This window comes from Artibeus jamaicensis, unplaced genomic scaffold, assembly GCF_021234435.1.
Source record: "Artibeus jamaicensis isolate MK-2021 breed Jamaican fruit bat unplaced genomic scaffold, CSHL_Jam_final contig_519, whole genome shotgun sequence".
In the NCBI taxonomy this organism is placed as follows: domain Eukaryota; kingdom Metazoa; phylum Chordata; class Mammalia; order Chiroptera; family Phyllostomidae; genus Artibeus; species Artibeus jamaicensis.
This window is the reverse complement of record NW_026521871.1, coordinates 43,984,492-44,012,455: the sequence shown is the minus strand read 5'-3', so window position 1 is coordinate 44,012,455 and position 27,964 is coordinate 43,984,492. Positions and strand designations below refer to the sequence as shown.

The following is a 27,964-nucleotide window of genomic DNA, read 5'->3' as shown; positions in this document are numbered from 1 at the left end:
GTACCTGTTAAGTTTCTAAGAAGACTGTTCACCAGATGTCAGCATGGCTTACTTCTCGGCTTCATTCTGGTCTATAAATCAGCTGCTGCCTTCTCAGGAGGTCTTCCCTGGCCGCCTATCTCAAATCGGAAAGCCTTTGTACCTTTTTCTATCCCTGCTTTATATTGTTCATATATATTATCCCTGCTTTATATCATTATATTTTATCTGAAATACTTTGATTTATTTATTTTGATCTCTTTCCTTCGCCGGAATGCCACCACTTCCATGAAGGCAGGGTGTTATTGTACCCGAATTGCCTAGGGCAGTGCCTGACATATAGCAGATGCTCACGAAATACTCGGGTCTCTGAATAATGTGTGTTTGTTGCTTTTTGGATATTCTCTGTTTACTTATAATTAGGTGTGGGTGGCGTGTCCTTTCCAGACTCCTCGGTCTCTTGGAAAAGGAGAGGAGATACTAATGAATCCTTGTTGGTGTTTTTAAAATGAGTCTTTCGGGGAAAGAACAGTGGTTTAACCAGTGCTTAAAACCGAAGTTGGGGGACCCAGTGCTCTGTAAGTGTTCACTATGTTTATAGCATTTGCAAGGTGAGCCCCTGTCTTAGGTTTCACAGGGCACAGACTGTGGCTAGTTAGACTCAGTCCCTGGCCTGAGGGAGGTCACAACCCAGGGGCGACCGGAAGGCAGAGGTAAATGACTTGTGGATAAAACACATTAGGTGTTGTGAGTGCGACCTCTTTTTATCTTTGACATCTGTAGGTAGACTGTCCATTAAACATTACCCCTATTATTATAAGTAATCGACAAAAAGCATTTACATCAATGTATTTTAGCCTTAATGAACTGATTAAGTATTTGAGAATTGGTATGCTGCATGGGACTTTGATATTAAAAAGTGACTCCCCCCAGAAAAAGAATTTCTACTGAACCGCCAGTTGTGGTGGGCCATGTAGGGTGGTGGTGGGCCATGGAGGGCGGTGGTGGGCCAGGAAGGGTGGTGGTGGGCCATGAGGAACTGTGGAGATGTTTTTTGGAGCTCAGCTGAGGAGGGTGGGTACATCATCTCTAGCAGGCAGTGGGGTGTAATGGCTCGGAGCATGGGCTTGGGAGCTGGCTCAAGTGGACCTGAATGCCGCCTCCATTACCTACTAGCTGTGTGAGTAACCTGGGAAAACAGACCAAATCTCTCTGGGCCTCATTTCCCTCATCTCTGTAATGGACATTATAGCACCTACCTCATGGGATTATAAAGAGGATTAAATGACTTAAGGTGTCTACCTAATACATAAAACAGTTCACAGCACATGGTGAGTACCGCACAAGTGTTACCTATTGTACGTGTATTTATAATGAAATATTACCATCATTGTTGCATCAAAAGCAAGTGAACTCATCAGTCCAAACAAGGCTGTCTGTTAAAAATTGTTTTTGAAAACTCTTACCATTGTTTCTCTTTCTCTCCTTCTCCCCCTCATTCTTTGAGTGTCCCTGCTGGCATCACTTCCCTGCGTGTGTGTGGAGTTTTGTTTGCCCGCTAAGTGCTTTAAATTTACATTAGTGGTGGTGTCCTGAACATCTTACTTTCTTCCTAAACTTGACTAACTCAGCAGCGTGTTTTAAGTTTGTGAATGCTGTGGGTACCTCAGAGTCGTTACTTCTAACTGGTGTATCTGTGTGTGTGTGTGTGTTTGGCTTAAATAGAATTTATTTATTTTTCTTAAATATTTTATTGTTTATGCTGTTACAGTTGTCCCAATTTACTCCCTTTGTCCCCCCTCACTCAGCCCTCCCCCAACACCCACAGTTGATCCCCACACCCTCGGCCATGTCCATGGGTCACGCATTTATATTCTTTGACTAACCCTTCCACCTTCTTTCTACCAGTTGCCACCTTCCCGCCTCCCCTCTTACATGCTTCTGTGCCTCTGATTCTGTTTTGCTTGTTAGTTTATTTTGTTCATTAGAGTCTACTTGTAAGTGAGGTCATATGGCATTTATCTTTTACCGCCTGGCTTATTTCACTTAACACAATAGTCTCCAGTTCCATCCATGATGTATGTGTATTGTTTATTGTTTGGATGTCTACATTTTATTTATACAACCTCTTACTGATATACACCTACATTGCGTCCAACTGCCCACCTTCGTAAACAGTGAATGTTCTTGTACATACAGGTGACCTTAAGCGTGTCGGTTGGGTACCTGCCCAGTAGAAGGCTTGAGGATTGCAGGGGACATGCACGTATTTTTCACCGAATTCTGCTGGCTGAACCGGTCTACTCCCAGTAGCAGTGCAGATGGTTCCAGTTTCTTTGTATTCTTGCTATTGGCGTTATTTTGCTTTTTAATTTTGGCAGATCTGGTGGGTGTAGAATCTCCCAGTACCTGAGTTTGCGTTTCTCTGATGACCTTGATGTACTTGTTAGCCATGCTTGTTTCTGCTCCTGTATGTTGCCTATTCTTACTTTTTGCCCATTTTTATAGTGTTTTCTGACTTGTTTGGAGGAGCTCCTTTTATATTCCAGATACTAATCATCTTCTTTGTCTCCACAATTTGTTAATTTTGTCTAAAGTGTCCTTGTCAGGTAGAAACCCGCATTTACAATGTAGTCAAATCTGTCAAATGTTCCACTTGTGCTGTTGGTCTTTTTCAGAAATGCTTTCCTACCTACAGAGTTACATAGATAGTCTCCTGCCTTTTCTTTTGTTAGCTTTGTAGTTTTCCTTTTTACATTTTGATTTTTTACCATTTTACATGCTGTGAGGTATATGGGTGGGGGACCCAAAAAGGCCTGGAACTTATTTATAAAAATCGTGTGTTTATTCTTACACGTTTAACCTTCAGTCACCTTCCAAGTACTCTCCATTTGATGCAATACACCGATTGAGAGGTTTTCCCCCTGCTCCAAACAGTTTTTGAACTTGTCGATTTGATGCCTTTGAATGCTTCTGCCGTTTTTTTGTTTCACCTCTTCCACAGCGGCAAAACCTTTCCCTTTGGGGGACTTTTTCCATCTGGGGAAACAGTCACTCAGGGCGAGATCCGGTGAATAGGGAGGGTGGGGCACAGGGGTCATGCCGTTTTTCAATCAAAAACTGTTGAACACTCAGCTCACAGTGTGGGCAGGTGCGCTCATAAAGCAACCATTATGAAATTTGCAAACATGTTGAAAGAGTCTTCACAAAAAAATTCGCTGAAACCAGATACAGCCCCTACAGCAGTGCCAGCTGGTGCACTGGCTGGTGCACATGGGTTCCTAGAACCCTCACCTAGTGGGGAAGCCTGTACTATAATAGACCTGCCCTTAGAAGAGAATTCTGTTTCCTGGGGGTCCCCCTTGGACAGCCAGCTCTATTTTTGCTTTTCCCAATATTTATTTTTACACCGGTTTATGGTGCTGCCTCTGTACTATACCAAGTTATAAAGTATAGATAAACATTTTTATGTACTTTTTTCTAGTTTTTGCTCTGGTTGCTTATTAATATTTGTATCAGTGTTGGGATGAGTCCTCCTTTTTCAAAATTAACTTGACTCTTTACAAATCTTTATTTTCTATTCATATATTAGAATAAATTTGAGTTACTTAAAAATTCCTGTTGCAAGTTTTAGTAGAATGATTATATAATGACTTGGCAGAACTGATGTCTTTACAATATTAAGCTGTTCCACTCATTAATCTGGTATGTGTATTTTCATAGTCTCAATTCCTCATTGATTTCTTTTCATAGATTAAAAAAGTGCTTCACAAAGCTCTTAACTGGATCAATTCTTATGCATCATAGTTTTTATTTGCTGCTGCGAATATCTTACTTCCTACTATATTTCCTAACTGGTTATTGTCAATACAGAAGAATGCTATTGACTTCTCTAAATTAATCATATATCTGGCAATTTTGTTGGATTCATTAGTGTTTTTATTTTTTTGGTATAATGATCAGATCTACACTTGGACATTTTTATTTCTTTATCTCTCTGCCACTTTTTTGTCTATTTGGCTTATAAAATTAAAAGCAATAGAAATTATAAAATTTCTGTATTCATTATGGTGGATACTCTAGGTTTTTGGTATGTAACTAAGTTAAAGAAACTTCTTTCTGGTCTTTGTTTTCAGATTTTTTTTTCCTATTAAAATGACAAGGCAGCATTAAAAGTCTATTTCATGTTATTAACAAATAACAGTTATTTTCATTGAGAATTTGCAATTAAGAGAATATAGTACACTTTTTTTAAAGCAAGACCTACTTGCTTTTAAAGGAGTGTTGTGTGTGTATTTTTGTGTTGCTAGGTGAGTGGGTTGAAGTTTTGAGTAAGAAGAAAGATAAAAATGTATCAGCTTTCCTGCTTTCTATCAAATATTTTAATGTTTACCTTGTGTTAGACACTCTTCTAAATAGCTAGGTCCTCATGCAGTTGGGACAGGACACCTGGAAAGTCTGAGTCGAATCAGGCTTTTTTAGTTGAATCCTGAGATTTTTTATTTGGGTCCTCCTTTTGTATGTTTTATTGTACCCTTTGTGGCTGTAGTTTTTAGATCTCTAAGGGAGGGGGCTTCCAGCTCTAACATTCTGTTTCCACAGCAGGAGAAACGGAGAGGATTGGGCTTGGTGGGTAGGAAGAGGCAGTCTTCACACCTTCAGAACAAAGGATGGGAAAGGAATCTTGGTACTTGAAACTGCCAGGTCCCAAACAAAGGGTGTGGATGGAAGGTGCAAAGCTGAAAGGGTGGGTGTGTGGAGGGTTTTGAAATGGCACCTAATTACTTTTAGATGGGTCTGGAAGATGAAGGAGGCTGGGGAAATTAGGGAAGAAGAAGGTGGTGTGTGGTGTGGGGGCCACAGGTGTGAAACCAATGCTTTCAGCCCATTTGGGACCTTCAAGCTGACCCTAGACGGAGGCTGGACCGGAGTTTGAAATAGGGATTCTAGAGTTTTGGGGTAGCTCTTAGAGTCAGCAGAACTTACTGGGGGGCTGAAAATTTGGGGAGAAAAAGCAAGCCAAAAATGTTAAGTTTTCTTTCTCTTTATTTGCAGTCCATTTGCTTGTACTGATCTCTCAAAGATCTGGCGTTTGTGTACACAGTCACAGTTTTGGGGTGGTATGTTTAGAAGCCGGCTACAGACTGCTTCTCTAGGGGAAAATCACTGTTTTTCCTTTGTACACATGTTTAGACACATTTGTGTATATATTTTAAGAGGTTATGGATATAAAGTTATTGGGAAACGTTTAAGATATATATTGAAGATTTGCAGTTGACAAGGGAAGACATTCTCTAGGCTTAGGAACTTAAAGCTGAAACTCCCATTTCTGCAAGAACACAGGAATTTGGAAAAGTAGAGAGTGGTAAGTGTAATTGTGAGAGTTATTCATGGGGATGAATTTGGAAAATGTCCCAGTTTAAAAATTTTTGTTTTCACTTTAGATCTGTTTTAACCTTGAGATAACTGAATATTAAGAAACAAAACCAAGCAAACAAAAAAAGACCAGCACAAATGAAAAGGTTCATATGAAGCTATTTAAGCAAAATAGTGGAATGAATTTATTAAAAAAAACTTGACATTTTATTCAGATGCTGACTACCAGGAAAATGAAATTCTGAATGATTATAAGGCGAACCCAGATTGAGGGAAGTGGGAGACCCCCCACGTGTGAGTTGGGGGGAAGTTTTCAGTACGCATTGCTTTTAATATCTATAGCCTCTGGTGGCGGTCACTTGGATATGTTAAATGGCTGTGGCCAGGCTTGGAGCTAGGGGGATGAAGTCACTTCCCCCAAGATGTAACTGGGGGCAGGTCCCCCAAGTTACAGCGCCTGCGTAGGGGCTTGGAGAAGATTGGCTCGAGGACATGGGATGATTACTGCCCAGACTAATGATGGCAGCCCAGTAAACTTGTATTAATACAGAATACTGGCAGGTGTAACTGATCTTGGGAGGAGTCAGAAATAGGGGTACAGAGGAAGATGGGTGCTGGGATTTAAGAGCCAGGCACGGCAGCCATTGAGAGAGAGCCACGCGGTTTCAGCAGAGTGAGGACCCCCTGTTGGTGGGGTGAAAGAGGGAGCCACGTGGTTTTGGCGGAGTGTGGACCCCCTCTTTCCCAGGTGAAAGGGAAAAACCACGCAGTTTGGCCAGAATGGAGATCCCTGCAGCCAGGTGAAGAAGACAGCCACATGCTTTTTGGTGGAGTGGTTCGCCGGACCTCCTGCATGCTGCTCTGCCTTTTTGGGGGGGGGGTTACTTTTTGTTTTTTTTTCATTTTTTTTGTTTCTTGGAGGGTTGGGGGCTGGCCGTTTACCCTCAAATACACTATTTTAAAAACTTACTCTTTTCCTTTTTTAGTTGATTTTAAGATATATTTACTTTTGAAAGAAAAGGAATAAATCACACTTCTTGTGCTTAGTTTTTACATATTTAGAAATGGTACATTTTTTTTTTTGGAGAAAGAAGAATGTAATGAAATGGTTTTAGTTGGTTAAATTTATTTTTCACAATATATAACCTGGATGCTTTGATTTTTCTGCCTCCTTTGGGCTGTTTTATTCTGAAAGATAGTACTTTTTTTTCCTTCATTGCGAAAGAATTCAAGGAAGTGAGGAAAATATGCTTCAAATTAAATGTCATTTAAATGTCACAATTGATCCTCAATAATTTTTCTGATTAGAAAATTTTTCTGCAGTTGTAGTGGTTTCCACAAATGTGTATTTAAAATATTTAAATCCCCTTTTCCTGTCAGCTCTTTAATTTGAGGTTTAGCAAGCCTATTATAAACTTCGGGTACCTGTTTTAAGAGATTCTTAGGACCAGCTAATTATTGTTTTCATTTGGGGTTTTGTATTTTATTCTAAAATGTCAATGGGAAACTGCCCGTTACGTACTTGAACTACTTCTTTATCCTCGGGACCCATGCAGATGCGTGGGTACCCAGTTCCACAACAGATGAGTTTTTGAAAATGTGAATTCATATTTTAAATGTAACTTTTCTCTGAAGCAAACTGTTTTTGGTAAGTAGAATGATTACTTTTACTTTTTTTTTTTTTTTAAGTTAAGGAAGTGGTAAGGCTATGTTTTCTTAAGGCACTGTTGGCAAAAACAACCCTTAAGTCCATAAAATGGTGGATTCTGGGACTGTTTACCCCATCTACTATGCTGGTGCCGGAAGGCTTCATTTTTATTAATTTATGAATGATGATGACATTTACGGTGTGGTATGTTTACCTACTTTTTTTTAATTAAAGATTTTATTTCTTTATCATTAGAGGGGAAGGGAAGGAGAGAGGGAGAGAAATATCAATGTATGGTTGCCTCTCATACGTCCCCTGCAGGGAACTGGCCTGCAACCCAGGCATGTGCCCTGGCTGGGAATCGAACCACTATCCTTTAGTTCGCAGGCCCACGCTCAATCCACTGAGCTACATCAGCCAGGGCTGCCTACTTCTTATTTCATTCTCCAACAGCCCAATGAAATAACAATATTAAAATTTTAGAAGTAAAAACACCACGTTAGCTTCCCAGGTTACACAGCTCATAAGTGGAAGAGTTCAGATTTGAAACTCAGGCCACTGACTTCAGACCGGTGCTCCTAACCACCCCTGTCTGCTTCTCTCCGGGACAGTGGCGTACTATGGAGGCCTCTGGACAGCCCACCCGATTCTGCTCTAAGCCTCCCAGACCAGACCCTCTCTCCCGTTCATGGCTCGATTTCCCTGGCTGGACAAATTCCTTCTAGTTCTTCCTCTCCCTTTCCAGTCACGCCTTTTCTTCATGCCCATTTTGGCCAGTATACACTGTGTGTTCCTTCTGCAAAATCTTCAGGGATATATGAACCCAAGGAAGGAAAGTGGGGACCATCCGAGAGGTTGGTGAACAACCTGAGACCTGTTTGCATGCTGAGTGCCTGGGTGGATCTGGGCAGATACCAGGGTGACTCCCCTGGGGAGAGGGTGCATCTCACACCCCAAGAGAAGCGGTTCCCCGGGACTCTGAATTTTCCGCAGGTGATGCACTTGGCACTTCCAGTTGCCCCCTAGAAATAGTGAAGTAAATATTTGGAGAAAATCCGCTGTGTTGTTTCTCAGGCTCTGACAGCACCTTATTTTAAATGAGTATCAAGGTTGAATGTTTGACATTTAAGCACGAAACCTGGACATTTTAGATGGCTGTGTTTTGGAAAGACCTCACTTGTTTGTTCAAAGGGACGGTAGTTTTCTCTCTTTTTGCCCTGGTGCCTGATGACCTATGAGATTTAACTAAGAGTGAGACTTTTTTGCCCATTTTACCCTGAGAGGAGGTCTGCATGTGAATTGAGCTGTGAGAATCCCACAGTTCATGGGAAATTATAGGTTTTTCAACTCAAATTTACTGCTTGTGAATTTGAACGACAGCCGTTAAATAATGATCACGAGGTTAGATGTCCATAGCAGGATAATTTGGCTTCTGGGTGAGTTTCATTATTTATTGCCGTTTATGGTGATACTGTTCCAAATAAAGGTGCCCGATGCCAGAGCCACTGTCATGTCTCATTGCTGATGGGTGCTTGTTCTATTCAGAGTCTAGAAGTATCCCCCCCACCCCCGAGTCTTGTAATTTAATTGCTGATCATATGGGTTCTCCAGTAAGTGTTTAATGATATTTTGAGCTTCATCAGCATGATCATCATATAGAAAGTAAAGAGCAGGTCAGTGTCTGCTTATGATTTTCTGCTAAGTTACTTTTAAAAATCCGTAAGGCCTTCATCCATCAAGGGTTACGTGACGTAAGGAAAAAACCAAGCTTGGGCCACACAGCTCCCGCACGGCAGGCGCTGTGCCGAGCAGTGTATGTGCATGATCTCATTTCATCTTCACAGTGGCTTTCAAAGGTCAATATTATTGTTCCTTTTTTGAAGATTAGGAAAATGATGCTTAACCAGAAAGCTTAAATAAACTCTTGTGAGGTCACACAGCTCGAACCTGGTGGAGCTGGGTGAGGGCAGCTTGTCTGCCTGGCTTCAAAGCCCAGTGAACAATCGGTCTTTTCTTGGGTTGGAATAAACCTCCCAAACAATCCAAATGTATTTTACTAGACTCTTATGCCTCGGCGAATTTACTGTCATTAAAGGATTAAAGAAATAGCTTTTCTGTCCTCCACACTCCAAGGGAAAAGATTGAGGCTGAAAGGTGATTGCTACTTTTCTTTGTGATCAAGGTATATGTAATTCTTGGACCACAGATTTTCTCCAGTTACCTAAGGCTGTTAAAAAGTAATACCATGCTTCCCTGCTTTGTCTGTATTCCTATTATGTCCACGTTTGACCCAGAGAACCTTGATCAGCTATTGTGCCATTGCAGGGTAATGTACCTACCCTGGCTCCCACCCTGCACCCCAGCCTTCCGGTGATTTGTAAAATTACCACCATTACCACTGACTGGTTTTGAGTGCTGTGCCTGTTACCCAGGGCGGAGGCCGGGACCGCTGTGACCACCCGGCCTTGTTCTGGGTTCCTTGTGCACCGCTGTGCGTCTCTCTCCCTTCTCTAAGCCTGCTCAGACCTCAGTCTTTTCACCAAGTCAACCAATGTTGATCTTCCTCCTCCTCACTTCTTTGGCATTTTCTGGTTGTGTTTCCAAATTAGCACCTTGTTATGCACTGTCTTACTCTTAGAGAGCGAGAGAGACGGAGGGTGGGAAAGAGAGTCAGAGTCCTTCTGTCCCAGTGTCTGTGCGTCTTATGCCCTTAGCATAAGCGTCTATGGTGAAACACATATTTCTCCTTATAGATATTGGCACATAGTAGGTATTCAGTAAATATTTGATCGTTAGAATACAGAACTGGCATGAATCCAACATATCATTCATTAACTGCCTTTTCTCAAGTTAAAATGAGGTATAGGAGCGTTTAGTATGTAAATTTTACAGAGAATTTTAAAAATTTTGGATAGATAATACATTCACATGGTTCAGAATGAAAGAATATAAAAATGTACAGTGAAAATGCTCCTTTCCCCTCTGCTCCTACTGTCTTGTTCCCTGTTTCTGTACAAATACCAGCTTTTTTAGTTTTGTATATATCCGTCTAGAGTACTTTTGTGTTTCAAACAAGTAGCAATAAAAATACTTTCCATATTTAGACGCAACTTTTCATGTTACAGGATAGTTCTGCACCTTGCCTTTCTTGTCACTGTGTAGTTTTAGACCTTTCTTCCCCAGCCCGACTCAGAGACCTTCCTCACTTCCCTCTTAGGGCCCAGTGGTGTTCCCTGGTGTAGCTGTGCAGTATTTTATTTAACTTCTGGGTTGTTTCTCATACTTTGCCATTAAACGCACTGCTGTGGTGACCAGGGGGGACACACGCCATTTCACTGGGGTGCCGGGGTGTTGGGGGAGGCTTCCCGAGACAGGGCATCATTGCGGGTCACGGGGAAGTGACTCCGCAAATTTGTAACTGCTGCAGGCCCTGCCGGCCGTCCTCGCTACAGGTTTTTCCCTGCCTTATGCTCCCACAAACCTGTTTCTCTGTGGTCCTGTCAACAGGTGGTGTACTTAGACGTGGATTTTTGCCACTCTGATGAGTGAAAGCTGGTATCTAACTGTGGCTTGCATTTACATTTATCTTCTGAGTTCAGTTGAACATGTTTCCATGTGGTTTAAGGACCATTAATCTTTTTCGTGAACTGTCTACAGCTTGCTCTAATTTAATAGTTTGCTGTCCTTATTGCTTCCTAGGCATTATGTTCCTAATTATAAATTAGAATGATGAGCCTTTTGTCTGTGAAACAGGGTGAAACTATTCTTCCTAGTTTATTGTTTCGCTTTGTTGATGGTAGGAGTATGTCTTTAAATTTTTTTTTTCATGCAGAAGTTTTCACTTTTCAGGAAGTCAAGTTTATTAGGCTTTTCTTTTTCTTTTAAAAGATTTTATTTATTTATTTTTTAGAGAGGGAAAGGGAGGGAGAAAGGGAAGGAGAGAGACATCACTGTGTGGTTGCCTCTCAAGCGCCCCCTACTGGGGACCTGGCCCGCAACCCAGGCATGTGCCCTGATTGGGAATCAGACCAGCCCTGCTTTGTTTTGCAGTCTGGCACTCAATCCACTGAGTCACATCAGCCAGGGCTATTGAGCTTTTCTTTTATGGCTTTTGGATTTGGAGATGTTAAACCTTTCCTACCCCAAGGCTACATGTTTTTCCTTTTAGTGATTTTGTTTTTATTTTTTCTTATCACTTTGATCCATTTGGGGGTCTGTGATCTGACTGACCAGTTATTTTAATACCACTTATTAAAAAATTTTATCTCCACTAAGTTGAGATGTCATCTTCACTGTTATTTGTATATGCCATCAAATATACTGTTATTTGGACCATATATTACCATAGGATAAAACAGCACAGCAGGAACAAATGGGGATCAGTCGGTGGATAACTTAGTACATTCGCTTATGCAGCAGGCATTTATTAAGTGCTTAATAAATTGATCATTATGTGCCGGATCTTGGGGGTATGTAGACGAGTGTGAGAGAACCCCCTAAGAGAACCCCCTAGTTGGGTGGTGAATATAATCTTGGTGCAGTGGACTGAGAGCAGAGGAGAGACTGAGAAGGGGAGAAGCTTCACACCACAGAGAACGCTGAGCTGAGTCTTCAAGGTTCAGCTGAGGTTTGCGGGCCAGGAGGGTAAGGATATTCTAGAAGGAGGAGCAAGTAAGTGCCGAGGTACAAGTTCATGAAACTCTGTAGTGTCTGGGAGGACTTTTGAGTAGTTCTTTGTGGCCGTAGTGTGAGGCAGGAGACACAATTGGAGGTGAGACCAGAAAGCTAGTTAATGCAAATTGTCTCTTAGGTGGGTGAGGGTAGGATTTGAGCTAGTTAGGTGGGTGAGGGTAGGATTTGGGCGTGTAGTGTTGTTACTCCCATCCCCGTACCTTCATCCCTCTAAACCAATAAAGAGGAAAGATTATGAGGAGGGACCCCCAAAAATGGAATTATCTTCTGGAGGGCGGGCCCCTTATAGTACAGGCGCCGCCTGCGGGGACCCCATCTGTATCAGTGTGCCAGCTGGCATTGTTGTGAGGGGCTGTGTTTAGCTTCAGTAATTTTTTTAAAATGACTCTTTCAATGCATTTGCCCATCTCACGATGGGTGGTTTACAAGCGCACCTGCCCACACTGTGCTGAGTGTTGAGCAGATTTTGACCAAAACCAGCAGGACCCCTGTGTCCCATTCTCCCTATTCACCACATCCTGCCCCAAGTGACATTTTTGTTTCCCTGGATGAAAAAAGTCTTCAAAGGGAAAGGTTTTGCCGATGTGGAAGAGGTAAAACAAAAAATGTCAGAAGCACTTTAAAGGCATCAAAATCAATGAGTTTAGAAACTGTTTTGAGCAGTGGGGGAAAAAAACCCATCTCCATATGGGTGTATTATATCACATGGAGAGTACTTGGAAGGTGACTGAAGTTTAAATGTGTAAGCATAAAGAATAAATACACAGTTTTTTTACTTAAAAATTTCAGTTTTGGGGGTCCCCCTCCTAAGAGGCCCAAAATAAATGGAAGCCAACACTTGGCCGTGTTCTGCAGGTCCGTTGTTGAGTTTTGATGCCTGTTGCTTATTCTAGACCACTCCAAGCTCCCGAAGCCGAAGTCTCACTTTGCTCTCCCACGGGACACCCACTTCTGCGTCTCCCTGTAGCCAGAGACACCTCGGTGCGGGGGCCCCCAGTGTTGTCACAATCACGCATCACAAGTCGCCTGCAGCGGCCCGAAGAGCCAAGAGTCAGTACTCCGGCCAGCTTCATGAAGTCCGAGAGGTAGGCTCCGCTCTCCTGCCAGGTCCCGTGGTCCGTGGGCGTCGAGGGCTGACTGTTTCTCTACCCACTTCTCTTCCCTTGTACCATCTTAATAACAGAGAGAGAGGACTAGCAGCAAGTGTTTCATCCACACAGGCATGACGGTCCCTCCTGGTTTCAAAGAAACATTATTTCTGTGTTTCTTAGCTTGAGTTGTTAGGAGACCTCTGTCAGAACTCAAAAGGCAGGGAAAGCAAGCCCGAGAAGCGTGGTTGTAAACAGAAATGCATCAAAGTCGTCTCACGCTCATAGCAAAGAATAGATGGTACGAAGTAGTGTGCAGTCAGGAAATAACAAGGTGGTTTGAAACTCAGGAAATGCTAGTCCTACAGTTGATTTCCCCTCTTTCTGTCCCGCTTCTCTGTGTGAAGTGCTTACCTCCTCCTCACCGTCACAGACACGCTCCGGGTTAAGGAAAAGGTATTGTCCCTGCAGTCAGAAGACTCTTGTTTGAGGTCTTTTAGCAGCTTGAACCTGGGTTTCCGCATCTGTAAGGTGGAGATAACCCAGTCGGTGCCAACAGCCCCTCAGGGAAGAGTGGAGGCTCACTGGTGATCACGCACACGAAAACCCTTTAACTAGGAGTGACTGGTGGGCACACGTGGGCTTGTGTTTTGTTTTACTTGGATACACTGGGAAGTCATCAGCTGCAGATTCCCAGAGTCTCAGGATTCATACCGTCTTTTGCAGCTAGTGTCAAGAACAGTCTACATACACAAAAGAAACAATCCTGGTATTGGTTGCCTAACTTCTGTTGAGTGCTGACGCTTTTTGCTTGCAGCTGACTTGTCCCTGGACCTGCTTGTCCTCTTAGAGAAGTAGCCCATCCTCTGTGACAAGGTGGTGAGTGGGACTCCCAGAACAGGGTCTTGCCGCCCCCCCGAGTCAGCCCGCACCATCTTTCCTAAATGTAGCATTGTGTCAGCTGACTTTCTTAGTCTGACTGTGGCCCACAAAAGAAACTCTGAACTTTTCTGGATCACATTTATGGATGCAAATGAAAGACATTAATTTTTTTCTTAGTAGATTTACGTATGCACTTACTAACTCTTTATTGTCTAATTAAGAAAAGGTGCAGAGTTACACGCGCCCTCTGAAATAGCAACACTGACATGAAAAAAAAAATGTTTGGCTTTGAGTTTACTTTTGCTACACTATGTGATGTGAGGAATGGTTGTGCATGTGTATATATTGCTTTTCATATGAAACTTTTTCATAGCACCTTTTCAAAAAACTATTATGGAAAAACTTCGAATGTACAAGCAGTGGACTAGAATAACGTTACCCATTATTCCAACCTTTCTGTTCCTGTTTCATCTCTTTTCGCTCACCACTTTTTTTGCTGTTGCTAGAGTATTTTAAGATCTTAAATATTTTATCATTTTAGCATTGCCTGTAAGTGCTTCAATGTTTGTCTATCAGATAAAGACTTAAAAAACAACTTAATCACAATACCATCGCGTCACTTTTGTGTAAACCTCATTGCAGATATTTTTTGCGAGTACTTTAGAGACATAACCTTAAAAAGAGGAAAGAAAAAAGGCAAGTTGAACATTCTTGGTATGTGGAGAATTTTTAATTGTATTATAATGCATCAGACATATTTACTGTTACAGTGATGATAGGCGGCTTCCTATGTGGGAAGAAAAGAGGGGGGGTGCTCGTGTTTAGTGAGCAGTGCCCTAAGTAAAAGTGGAGGTGCTTTAGCTTCTCAGAGATTTAGCTTCTCTGAGATTTTTTTAGTAGCTTTGGATGCCAAAATCTTTTCTACCTTCATTTTTTAAAAAAGTCTAGTTTTTAAAAGAATAAAAGTATGTCCTTTGTGTAAGCATGTATAAAATGTTAATTATATGAAATATATAATGCCAATATATGTTGCAAAAGAAGTCTAAAGGAGAAAATCAGAATTACCCATAATGCTTCTTTCCTTCAGCTCACTGCTGCTAATATTTCAGTGAATTCACTTCTGGATTATTTTTTTCTTATGTGTTAGTTGCATACATAGATATGTAAAAGGTTACATAGTATGATCTAATCTTTGTAAACAATGAATACATATCTGCTGCTTTTTTGTTTTCTATTTTCATCTTTTAGGTGGGGGATTATTATAATTTCCCAGAGAGTCTCACTGTATAAATAATGATTAGGCAAAATGTTTCCACAGCCATTTTGATTTCTTTTTGTACTCCTAGGCAAGAGTATTTCTCTTTGAGTGATTGCTCTCGTCTATTGATGACCTTTTCTTGCTGAAAATTCATTTTAAGTGAGCTTACTGAGAAGTACGTAGAAACATTGGTGGTTCAGAGAATTGAAGGCAGAGTTGACTGTTTGGGTTCTCAGGTACCATGACCAGCTTCACTCTGATTGGAGTGAGGTAGCTGCTTTGTGACATCTGTCATTTTAGGATGTGGACAGGTTCACCTTGAGGACTGTCTGAGCAGATTTCCTACCAGAAAGTTCTGCAGTTTAAAAAGTGTATTTCCAAGTGTACAGGCTTCTGCTTAGACTCCCCTTACTTATCTATAAAATAAGCAGAAGAAAATGGCATAGCATTTTTAACCCAGCTGTACAGGGAAGATAAACTTAGGACCACAGAAGCAATGGAGAAAATCATCGCATACAAGACAGATGTGCCTGAATTCCCGAAGAATAAAAGAAAAATAGCCCAGCCAATGGCAGTGGAATAAATTTTAAATGGAATGCCATAGCTTGAGTAAAAATTATGGGACAGTTTAAAAGATTAAATGGTTATCATCTAAAATATAAAGAATTGAGATGCCAAAGGGCAGTACCCAAAGCCCTTTCTGGAAGTGCTTAGGAGAGATAAGTTTGGAGAATCAGGGGCTCGGTACCGTTGTGAGGAGAAAGGGAACATACCAGCACCAGCAATTCGAGGAAGAAAAATTAGGACTACTCTGTCTATTGGATTACTGCAAATAATGGTCGTCCGTCATTGGCTGGGGTATTCGGACGAGTCGGCAATGTCGCACACTGTCTGTTTGCTACAGTCTGGTGATAAATAGGAACAATTAAACACAAAATAAAGCTGTGTATTTCCATTGATTCATAAATTTGGCATTAGGAGCTATATATATATCCAGAGGAAATAATCTGTGAAGGAAGAAAGTTCATTTGGGTAAAACTATTCATACTAATAAATAGATGCAATAAAAAAACCCTCATAGGGATGACTAAATAAACTGTAGTAATATTTGTAACATATTGAATTATTATGTATCCACTTAGGGTAAAAACGCTGTCAGTGGCCCTGGCTGGGTGGCTCAGTTGGTTGCAGTGTTGACCAGTACACCAGAGGTTGCAGGTGTGATCCCCAGTTGGGCATGTACCTAGGTTGTGGGTTCAGTCCTCGGTCAGGGTGTGTGCGGGAGGCAACTGATCGATGTTTCTCTCTCACATCAGTGTTTTTTTTTCCTCTCTCTCTCCCCCCCCCACCCCGTTCATCAGTCTCTAAAATCAGTAAAACATATCCTTGGGGGAGGATAAAACCGAGTTCTGTCAGTATTGTTGGCACATGGGTGTGTGGAAGTGAGAGAAAAAAAACCAGGGCACAGAATCATACACACACATTGGACTCCATGTCCAGCTTAATGTAGTTCAGAAGTAGTTTAAAACAGTGGTTCCAGAATTTTTGGGTTTTTCTTGAAAATTCAAATGTAGAATTTTGGGAGCAATGTTAAGTATTGCAATTTTTAATTTTGTCCACTAAGGACATTTTTTAAGTGTAGTGCATGCTTGTCGTCTCCTCTCCCCACCAAAGCAATATAATCTCAGCACAAAGAGCCACTTACTGTATGAATAAAAGAATTACGTGCTTTTTTTCCTGTTTTACTATCTTATCTGGGATGAAGAGACTCCGTTATGGATTCGTCATGGCCTGTGACTCTGTCTTTTTAAACCGCAGAATACCACTAACTTTTAACTTCAGAGTGATTTTCAGTGTGGCCCGTCTTCTCCATTGCCAGCTTTTCTTCTTTCTAGTTCACGCCCTGCTCTCCAGGAAGCCACTGTCCTGAGTGAAAGCATTTCATCGAACCCCCCTTCCTCCTTGCTGTCCACAGGATATAAAGGTTGAACTGTTGAGGGTGGCGAAGGAGGCCTTCCGTCACCTGTCTCTACCTCCCTGGCCCCGCCTTCTGACCTCATCATTCCTTCTCATCCCCACATGGACTTCCTACCTCCCTCGGTTGGAAGGTCCATGGCCCAGTAGAACTTCCTGCCGTGATGGGAGTGGTCTGTAACTTCGCTCTCCACTAGGGCCGGTAGGTGGGGCCGATGAGGTCCTAAAAGGTGCCAGTCTGAATTGAGATGTCTTGTAGATGGAAAACGTGCACTCGATTTCGAAGACTTAGTTCAAAAAAAGGTACTATGTTTCATTAATAGTGTTTTAGAATACTTATTACACGTGGAAATGAAAATACTTTGTGTTGGGTTACATTAAACATATTAATGACACTTGTTCCTTTTGCCTTTTTAACTGTGCCTGTAGAAAATTTAAAATTGTGCTTGTGCCTCCCATTTGTAGCTTGTGTTATTATTTCCCTTGGGCCGCACTACTCCAGACTGTGCACTTGCTCACTCAGTGATTCCAGTCTTCAGGTATTAATTGAGCACTTACTATGTGCCAGGGGCTGGATTTCTGTGCTGAAAGCTGTGTCTCATTCATCTTTGCATCTTCTAGTCCTAGTTCAGTTTGCTGGTTGTGTTCATTGAACATACTGATTGAAGGACCCATTCTCTAGCAGTTGGAACATGTTAGGAATGGGAAAAGGAGGCATTCAGGGATCGTTGAGGTAATTATATGGGGTGGGTGTGAGTGAGGGGCTATTTGGCTATTGGTTGAGTCGGATATGCAGAGAGTCTCTTCCCACTCCAACAGCATCGGGGGAGTGGCTGCCCGAATGAGAGCACAGGGAGTGAGGGTGGGGGGCGGTGAGGCAGTGTGAGCCTCTGTGTGGCCGTTGCAGTTGTTCTAGAAAGAGAATCTCACATAGTGTTCATATCAGTTTGACTCCTCAGCTGCTGAGGATGTGCTGATTGGAACGTGTGGCATTCTTTTGCATCTTAACTCTTCTTAGTTAGCTCTTGGACTTTCAATTACATGATAACATGTTTTAAAACATGACTCACAGTAACTTAAATGGACACAAGTTCAGTTGGTACAAAGAAGTCCAGTGTGAATTTTATAAAATTATTGTTTGCTAGATGCCGTTTGAAGAAAAAAGGACAACCCTTAATACATGTTCAAACTAATACTGTGTGTGTGTTCAGCCTGCACACACACTGCATTGAATGGGAGAAGGGGAAGTCAGGGTGTTCTTTTCCTAATTCCCATCACTGCTTCCCGGAAGTGACTCCCAAGATGTTCTGTGTATTTGTGAGCATGAGCATACGTGTGTGTGCACACGCACAGATTCATGTGTATGTACGGGTCTGTTTCTGATCTCAGTTCCTTTTATTTTAACCATTTTCTACCTCCGATTAGCGTTTAGAAAGTTCTCTAAAGAGAGTACCTACTGCAGTTTTTCTCTAAATATAAATATGATCATAGGTATGGGCATAAGAAATACTTGAAAGACAATACACTTTGGGGAGCCCAGGATTGTTGTGGCTTTGACTAAATGCTTTTCAGTTTTGTCACTTGGGCTTAAAAACAAAAGCCATTTAATTTCGTAGGGAAACTGTGTCTGGATTCTGTCATTTGATGAGGGAAAGGTCGTGCTGTTGAATCACAATGGGTGTGTGTGAGGCATACATTTAAATTTGATTAAGCTTTCAATTAGAATTTATCGACAAATAGGAATTATTCCTCCGTTAAACTTTTTTTTATTAGTTTGCTTGCAGGCACACACCCCTTTCTAAGAGAGGGCTGTTTGCTGCACTGCTCTATTCTGGGAATAGATAAACTGTATCGAGGCTGCGTAATTTAATACGGTTTTAAATCTTTCACAGGGTATAATATGTGGGAGAGGTGTGTGTTTATAATATGTGGAGAAGCTCCTGCCCCAGCTGTGTGAATTTATGCATGTTTCTCCGTGTAATTGCACTGTTACATTCACTGAATACCCATACCAGGGAAGTGCTCTAATGAAGTTGCTGTCTTTATAAATGATACTCTCCTTTCAGGGTGACTCGGCCTGACCCTGGTGCATATGAATGTAGCGTAAGCCTGGTTAGAAACCTTGATTCATGGACAGCCTTTGCGAAGGAAGCAGTGACTGTAAAATATCACCCTAGTGAATTTTATTAGCCGATCAATTTTAAGGTAGCAGTCAATCCGGGCAGCATTAAATATGGGCCATCCCATCACCAGGGAAACCGCATTGAAGATACAAAGTGGATTTTTTTTCCTTTGTGTGAACAGAATGTTGATTTTTGAAAATGTCCTAAATTCTCCTGGTTACTTTTCGGATAAATGATAACAAATAACTCTAGCAAGTAGTTTTGGTAGCGATTTGCCATCTTTTAAAATACGTCTGCTCCTGACTTCAGTTTTCAAAAATTATAATGTGGAATTAGTGTCCGTGATTTCCAGATGTTTTTCAAGCAATAGAACGTTATTTTCTAATAAAAATATTACAGATGCTTCCTATTTAAAGACAGGTAAAAGTATTTATTAGTGTGGATTTCCCTTGGAAGGTAAAGTGGGCATTTATTGCTCATGAAGCAAGTTGACCTGGGGGCAGTGAGGGTCCGTGACCTCCACTGCAGTACCTCGGCAGCCTCTGTGTCTGGGCAGTTCGAAACCAATGGTTGTGTGATCCATGGATTTGGGTCCCGTGTGGGTTTCCCGGGCCTGCCACAAACAGTCCCGCAAACCAGGTGACTTAAACAGCTTTGATTTATCCTCTCACCAGTCCGGAGGCCAGCAGGTGAAATGAAGGTGTTGGCAAGGTTGGTTCCTGCCGGAGGCTCGGGGGGGAGAAGTGTCCCATGCCTCTTCCTAGCCTCTGGTGACAGCTGGTGACCCTTGGCAGTCCTTGGCTTGAGGATGCATCATTCCAGCCTCTGGCTCCTTTGTCATATGGCCTCCTCCCCGTGTGACCCTGCTTCTGTCTCTCATGTAAGGCCTTCGGTATTGGATGTAGTACCCATCTCGATCCAGTCTGACCTCGTCTGAACTGACCACATGGGCCAAGACCCCATCTCCAAACAAGGTCACATTCTGAAGTTCTGGTAGACTTGGATTTTGAGGAACACTGTTCAACCCAATGCAGATCTTTATGAAGTTAAGGTCTTTCACGCAAAACACTTGATGATGATTCTTGCATTTTTTTAACTTCATGATGGTGACTTGGGACAAAGAGCCATCCACGTGTGCTCCGAGCCCTTGGGCTGGTTTTTCAGCGTGGAAAGCCTGGCGTGATTCCACAACGGGTCTGACAACACTGTGGGGCTTCCGGGAGCAGGTCCAGTCTAGGTGGCGTTTTTTGAGCACAGGAGAAAGTCACCTTGCCTCTGGGGTTCTTGCCTGTGCCCTCTGACCTCTGCCCAAAAGTGCCCAGGGAGGGTTCGAGGGCAGACTGGCCGACAGGACCAGGCCCTCTCTCAGAAGTTCTGGCTCTGCCTTCCCGAAGGCTGAGGCCGTGGGGGGGCCCCATGTGTGTCCCCAGCAGGGTCTCACTCTGTCATTAGCCCTTCACTAGGACGGTGGAGCTCAGCGTGTGCCTGACACCTGAAAGGGGCTCGCACATATCGAATGCTCACACACGCCTTCCCGAAGTCTTACACATGAAGTAGGTTCACACCCAGTGTACAGATGAGGACACGGAGGGGCAGTGAACAAGCAGCGCTCAAGCTGTTGCAGTGAACAAGCAGCGGTGCCAGAACCGGGGGCTGTGGGTGTCTCCCTGGAGCCGCCTCTCACGACCAGGGCTCGTGAAACCCTCCATCCCAGGTGCTCGCTGCCTCCCACACCTGGAAATTTGGCTTCCGTTTTTACCTGGTGACGAGCAGGGCAGTGCTGATGGCCTATGGCATTGTATTGGCCACAGGTACCTTATTTTACACATAATTTCCAGGTTATAGGTGGTGTTAAAGGCAACAGGAAGTTTTCATTTTTGTAGCTTTGGATTATATTAAACACTTGGTTCTTAGTGTCATTTTGTAGAGAAAAATCTCTGCCTGTGTAGATAATAAGTGACCACAGGGTTGGGGCACCTGTGGGAGGTGCTGGGCCCATAACCTGCTGTGTGATCTTGGGCAGCTCATTTGACCTTGGCCCCCATCTGCAAACTGAAGGTTCCTGGTGTCACCAGCTCAAAGATGCTTTGGTTTGTCTTTACATCAGAAGCTGATGCCACGGTGAAAAGGACACGATAGAACTTCTTTCTGAAGCTTATTCTTCCCTCCCTTTACTTAACTTTCATTCCTTGGTTATTATTTACTCCAGGGGAAGTAGATAGGTCTGTGAGGAGACACTTCTGTATTTTTATTTCAGATGAATTCTTCGTATAATACATTCCTTATATTGGAGAGAGTCCAATGTGAAACATGTGTGATTTACATTGGTTGTCCAGTAGGGAGGGGATGAGAAGCATAAAAGCAAACAAAAACTTGTGCCCTGTATTTTGGGAAAAAAGTAAAACTGTTATTATTTTAGTACACCTTTTTATCTCCAACATAAAAATAATTGTCCTTCTGACATGGTGCTGGGAAAATGATTTTCTTTTTTTTTTCCGACTTGTGTAGCTGTTTCAGCACACCGCCAGAAAACACATCCATCAGCTTAATCCTCAGGAGGGGAGGTGAAGGTTTCTTGTCAGTAGAGGAAGTAGCACAGTCAGGCGTGTTGTTTAGAATTTACTAACATTTGGGCACATAAATCATAGCAGTAATACTTCATAATTACACAGCACCTTTCATTTGAGATTCTAAAAAGAATTTATAGGGCAACTTGTGCGATGTGGCAGCTGTATTAAACCCTGTGCTTGGAATGTATTGATAGCGATAATTCAAGAACCAGAATTTGGATGTGGGGAAAGGTGCCCTCCTGCTCCGCCCAGAGGAAGCGGCCTGGGTACTAAATTGTGTCCGATATAATAATCGGGTCACTTGAGATTTGTGGCTGTTGACTTTTGTTCAGAGGTCACTTCCGTGTTAACTCTTGTTTCTTTAAAGCAGCTAGAGTTTCGAGTTGTTAATGAGTGCACCTGAGATCAGATGTAGGACACGTGTACCCATTGATAAGTGTTGGCCGTGTGTTGACAAAGGGCTTCCTCTCTCCAACCTCGTGACCAAAGCTCACGCCTGTTTCAGCTTCTTACTGTGTTCATACACGTGTTGCCACATGCATGTTTATAGGGACCTGTGTGTATACGTGTATTTTTAAAAATAGTCTTGTTTAAACAAAACAGCAGCTGTAGTACATTATGTATATCAGTATGTCCTTATTGTATCCCGTTGTGAAATTTGCTGCTCTCCCTTGGAAATGGCTCTTTATCAATATGTGCAAGAACTATATTTCTATTTTTGATGTTGGAAGAGTTCTCTTTTGTGTGGCTTAAAAACCGTGGCACACTTCAAGACCACTCTCCAGGCCGCAACCCTACGTGTGGTCTTTCAGACCTGGGCACAGGAGAAAAGCTTTGCCTGGCAGTCTCCATGCGGGGAAAGCTGCCTTTCCCGCCCCAGGTGATGCTCACACAGGCCTGGCCTCAGCCAGCCACGCCCCCCCACATCTGCACTCCCAGCTGGGCTCCTCTGCCGAGCTCCCCTCGTTAGAGAAGGGGGCTTGCTGGCCATTCTCCACTCTGACTTCAGTCCTCAGTGCTTTCCCATTCTCAGCCTTTCCCCTCTCCAGGTGCAGAGAAAAGGTCACCTGCCCCGCCATCTACACTAGTGGAACTCACCCTGGGTTGGGCCCCCTTTTCTGGTATTGCCTCTTGTGTATTTTATCACAGTAAGGAGATCAAGCCTTAGTTGTCACCTTCAGTTTGGCTTTTTGCCCTAAATGACCTCTTCACCTGTCAGCTCAGCTTTGGACACCCTTGGTGAACAGGGCAGGGTGTTTCTAACTTTTTGTTCTCACAAATGAGAGGGAATATCTGTGTCTATGTGCTGCTCAGTAACAGCGAAGACCACGGGCGGAAGATTGCTCGGCCGGGACTGTGGACAGCACCCCGGCGATGGTCCAGAGTGTGGTTTACACCGTTATGGACTCACTGTGTTATCAGACTTTCCATTTGCCAGTTGGCGAGGGCAACTATGGTATCTCGTAATTTTGATTTCTCTTACTTTAAATGAGGTTGAGTATCACTTCATATTTATTAGAGCAGTTGCCTTTCCTTTTCTGAAAACTGTTTTCTTTCCTTTTTTTGTTGGGTCTATGTTCTTTTTCTCATTGATTTCTAGGAGTTGTTTATATATTAAGAAAATTCACTCTCCTAATTTTTCAGCTGCCCTTCGAGTTATTGAGGGCATTTTATTCTGTGCTGATTTTCACATAGTCGAATTACCAAGCTTTTCTTTAGAGACTTGGAGCTCTGCAGGTCAGCCATGCTTAGCGGAGTTCTCTTCCGCTGCAGGCTTCTTTCAGAAGCACCCATCTATTCAAATACTGTTATGGTTCTCTTTTTTAAACAGCTTTATTGAGATATATCACGTACCATAAACTTTACTCATTTTAAGTTTGCAGACCAAGGCGGTTTAGTGGATTTCCGCAGCTGGGCATTCGGTGTCAGAACACGTCCATCACTGTGCTTTACTTTTACACTTCTAAGTGGTTTCAAGAATTATGCTTATGTTTCATTTTTATTGTTGAATTTTTGTTTGGCCTGGGATTTATGCGGCGCAACGTGTGAGAACAGACCCGTCTGCATTTCCTTGCCACTTTGCAGCACTGTTGGCCGACGCGTCCACGGTTTCCCCGCTGCCGTGGCTGTGCCGCCTGCACCCCACACTGAACCCCGTGTTTGGGTCTGTCTCGGGCCTTCCTCTTCTGTCTCGTTCATTCGTCAGCCGATTCACTTTTGAGAACCACCGTAGTTTATGTATTGTCACTTTAGTACTTGGTGAGGCCATTGCGTGGATAGACCTTAGTCCTGCTTCATTTTGGCCATTCCCGGGTGGTCCTTCTCCATGAGAGCTTCAGGGTCAGCTTGTCTGGGTCTTAAAACCACCACAGCTGTCACCGCAGTACTGGCTTTTTAAAAAAAAAATTAGGATCACTTTACGTTCATTTATTACTTAAGAACTGGCATAGGAATAACGTCCTTTTTAAGAATAGGGGCATAAGTACTCATCTTTCAACTTCAGTGTCTTTTTCTGTTCATTGGGCACATTTTGACACATATTGGCTCTTGCATGTTCCTTTCAGTTGCTAAGTATTTTGTCTCTTACAGCTGTTGCAAATGGGATTTTTTCCCCCATTATCTTTTCTACCTTATTGGGCGACTTAATCATGTGGCTTGTACATGGGGAGGATACTGCCTTCTGTGGGTTGGATTTATTCTCAGAAAACCTAAATACATTCTGTTATTGTTTTGGGTAGTTTCTCTGTTGATTTCCTTGGGTTGGCAGGTGCCAAATCTTATCTCTTGCAAGTAGTGATAATTTATGTCCTTCTCTTGATTTTTATCAAATTTGTTTGACCGTGTTGGCTAGTATGGCCAAAGCAATTTTAAATAGTAGTGGTTATTGTGATCCTTCTTGCCTTAGTCCTAGTTTTGCTAGAATTGCTTTTAGTTTCCCCATTAAGCATAAAACGTGTGTGTGTGTGTGTGTGTGTGTATAATATGTTATGTAGTATATGTGTAAAATATGTTTTTAGAAATTTAGGAGAGTAATTCATCCATTTGGCAAATATTGTTGTAGACCTGTTGTGTTCTGTGCAGGATTCTAGCTCGGGGAGTACAGTGGGAAGTGAGACAGACAAAGCCTTTGTCTTCAAGATGCTCAGACTCTGAAGGAAGAGGCAGAAATGGAAATCAAAGAATTAATAGATGGCAGGTTCTAGGAGGTAACGTGAGGAGAAGGGTAGAGAATAATGTGAATTTAGGATGATCAGAAAGGGATTTAGAATTCTTTCAAGTGTCTTTTTATCAGCTCTGTTTTCATTTTAATTTGACATTTTGGATGCACTGGCCGTCTTAGGAACCCTGCCCTTTTCCCCCAACTCTGGTTGCTGGTGTTTCTCCTTGGTCAAGAGACTTCCAGGGAAACCCAGTGATTGATTTGTCCTCTGTCCACTGGCTGGTATTTGCTTGTCCTCATATCATTTCCAGGATGCCGATTGTTTAAGAAATGAACTGAATTTGTTCGAGAGCGGGGTAATTTATCGCCTTGGATAGAGACTGTTGCTAAGACAACTGGCTACTCCCTGGGACCACAATCTGCAGACGTGACACCTGACAAGATCTCAGGGTGCCTTTGAGCTCCCCCAGACAACAGCTCTGCCTGTGTTACAGGCCCGGCAGCTCCTGTGGTCCTTCCTTTTTCTCCCTCTGCCAGTCGCTGAAATGTCTGCCTGCGCCTCTTCTGCCAGCACCTCCCTCCTCCAGTCTCCTGTCGGACGTGCTGGGCTGACAGGAGTAAGGTGGGAAGGACTCTGGTCTTGCAGGGTGAGTGCAGGACCTTGGCTGTCTTCTTCCCAGGACACCGCTTGCTTCTCAGGTGAGACTCAGGGTCATCATAGCTAATTGCTCATTCGCCAGAATCAGGATGGAAATGCGGACTGTGGCAACTTCTTCACGCTACGCAAGTTCCCCCCGTCCCCTTTTCTATTTTTTAATTGTGGTGTGACTGACATATAATATTGTTAGTTTCACGTGTACAACGATGTTTCAATATATGTAGATATCTTCAAATGACCACAGTAGGTCTAATTAATAGCTGGTTACCACACAAAATAGTTACAAACTTTTTTTCTTGTGATGAAAACTTTTAAGATTTATTCTCTTAAGAACTTTTCAACATGCAGTACTTGTATTAACTGTGGTCCCCACGCTGGATATTACATCCCCAGGACTCATTCGTTTGATAACTGGAAGTTTGTACCTTTTGACCCCCTTCACCCATTCCCTCCCCCAGTCCTGCTCCCTGCCTCTGGCAGTCAACAGTGGTCATCTGTATCCGTGAGCTTGGTGTTTTTTTTGAATCAGATTTTACAGATAGGTGAGATTATGTGCTATTGGTCGGTGACTTATTTTACTTATCATAATGCCCAGTAGTGTGTTGGTCTTTATACAAAAAGATAGTGCTATTAATGCATCATTATATCATGGCCCATCATCTGTACTGTAATTCTTAAATTATTTCTTACGTAGGCCTCTGGCCCTCTTTCTCCCTGGGGGAGCTTGGTGTTAAATTGGGCCAAACCGTGTTTCGCCACCTCCACCATTACTGCCCTGTTCCGTGAGGCTGTCACCCTGCCTTTGAACTGGAGCTCCTGCCTCGCCATTGCCCCCACTCTGTCCTTCTCACACAGGGGCGAACCCTTTAGGAGCCGTGTCAGGTCATGCACCTGTTAAAAAGGCTTTCGTGGATTTCCACTGTACCTGCTCTAAAACCCCAGATCTTACCCACGGCCCGCAGGTTCAGGAAGGCAGGTCCCTGGCTTTGTCTCTGACCTCACTTCTCAGAGTGTTTCTGCTCTCCCCCTGTTTCCTGGCTGCCTGGCTGCCTGCTGCCCCCTGCACAGGCGAGGACACCCCCGTTCCAGGGCCTTTGTGCTCGCCTTTCCCCCCCACGGCCCCCCACGTGCCTCACCTCACTTCTCCTGGCAGGCCGCTGCCTGAATGCTTCCTGCCCAGGGAGGCCCTTGCTGACCGCTCTTTATAAGGTAACACTGCTCCCCTGCCCTGCCTCCCTCCCTCTGCCTTGCTTTATTCTTTTTTAGCACTACTTACCACTTCATTATTGCCCGCCTGACACTGTGTGGGGCTTGATTGACTCATTTTTTCGTGTCCCGCACCGGAATGTAAAACCTCACGGAGAGCAGGGCCTTTCTCAGCCGGCACGTGGAGGATGGCCCAGTGCACGTGGACTGGGAGAAAGAGTGACCCGTGCGATTTCTGTTTGACTCTCAGCTGAAAGAAGGAAGTGGGGAAATGCTAGTGAGGACTGGCCACCTGGGATTTTCTCAGTCATGCATATGAGTTCAGTCTTTCAGGACGAGATTTGGGTTGTGGGGGGCTTTCTGGGAGCGTGTTTGGTCAAGTCGGAAATGGTGAATTGGACACATGTCCTGACTGGCTCCTGGCTGAGCCTGGTGAAAATGTGGGAGTGGGGGCTTCCGCCAGAGGCTCTGGGAGGCCTGGCCAAGGGTGGGGTGCTCCGCTCTCCCCCGCCCCAGCATCCCAGGCAGTATTTCATCAGTCCTGGAGAGGGGGTCAGTGGCGCACTGGTCGGGTGCGGCTAAGCATTCAGGGTCTACGGTCAGACCTCTAGGCTTCATTCTGTATTTGCCGCTTTCCTGTACCGTGGTATTTAATGTGGATTGCTGCTCTTTACGTCTAACCCATACAAGCCAGCATCCCAGTTTGTTATGTGGGACCTACGTGGAAGAGAAAACCCATTCAGTAGTTGTTTCAAATGATACAACTGAAGGCAAGTAGGACCGAACCCTGGTGAGCATGGGAGAATGAGAAATGCAAGGCAGTTTGTGGTCACACTGACTAGTTTTCCTTCTGCTCGTAATAAGTTGTCTTCTCTGGTTTAGCAACGTGAGCTTCTGGTATGGACCGGGGAGCAGCGTGGGGACACATAACTAGGTTTAGTCAGTCCTTCCCTGGGGCTTACTGACTCCCTGAGACCCAGCAGTTCAGCTACTTGCATGAGCAGAGAGAGCTGCAGATTCCTAGAAAGAGTTAACATAGGTAACATCTTGGCAGGTGGAGAATTTTGTTTTAAAGTTTTATCCAGAAGGAGGCATCTGAAATACCTTGCAGGAAATCACTGTTCATTTAAAAAAAAGAAAGAAAAGAAACCCATCCTTATTCATTTTAAGCATGAACAAAAGCTATGTCTTAAACGCCAAGAACAAACAGCACACCCTGAACACCTTTTAGATTAAATAATAATAATCATGAATTTTGTGAACGGTGTCAAAAAGCAGAAGGAAAGTTAGGCGTGACAGTGAGAACAGAAGAGCCATTAGGCCGTAAGATGCTTCCTTGGGGTTAGTGGT

General features: G+C 43.3%; 1 protein-coding gene across 4 annotated transcripts in view; it reads left to right on the top strand.

The window, feature by feature from the left end:
* Positions 1 to 27,964, top strand: part of OSBPL10 (oxysterol binding protein like 10) — a 259,064-nt gene that overhangs the window by 116,299 nt on the left and 114,801 nt on the right. For 3 of the 4 annotated variants that reach the window (XM_037134654.2, XM_053669357.1, XM_053669358.1), the window contains exon 4: positions 12,589 to 12,780. The exons of the other annotated variant lie outside the window; for it this stretch is intronic. In XM_037134654.2, coding sequence (XP_036990549.2) covers positions 12,589 to 12,780 — 192 coding nt within the window. The remainder of the gene's footprint in view (positions 1 to 12,588; positions 12,781 to 27,964) is intronic. 4 annotated transcript variants of the gene reach the window in all.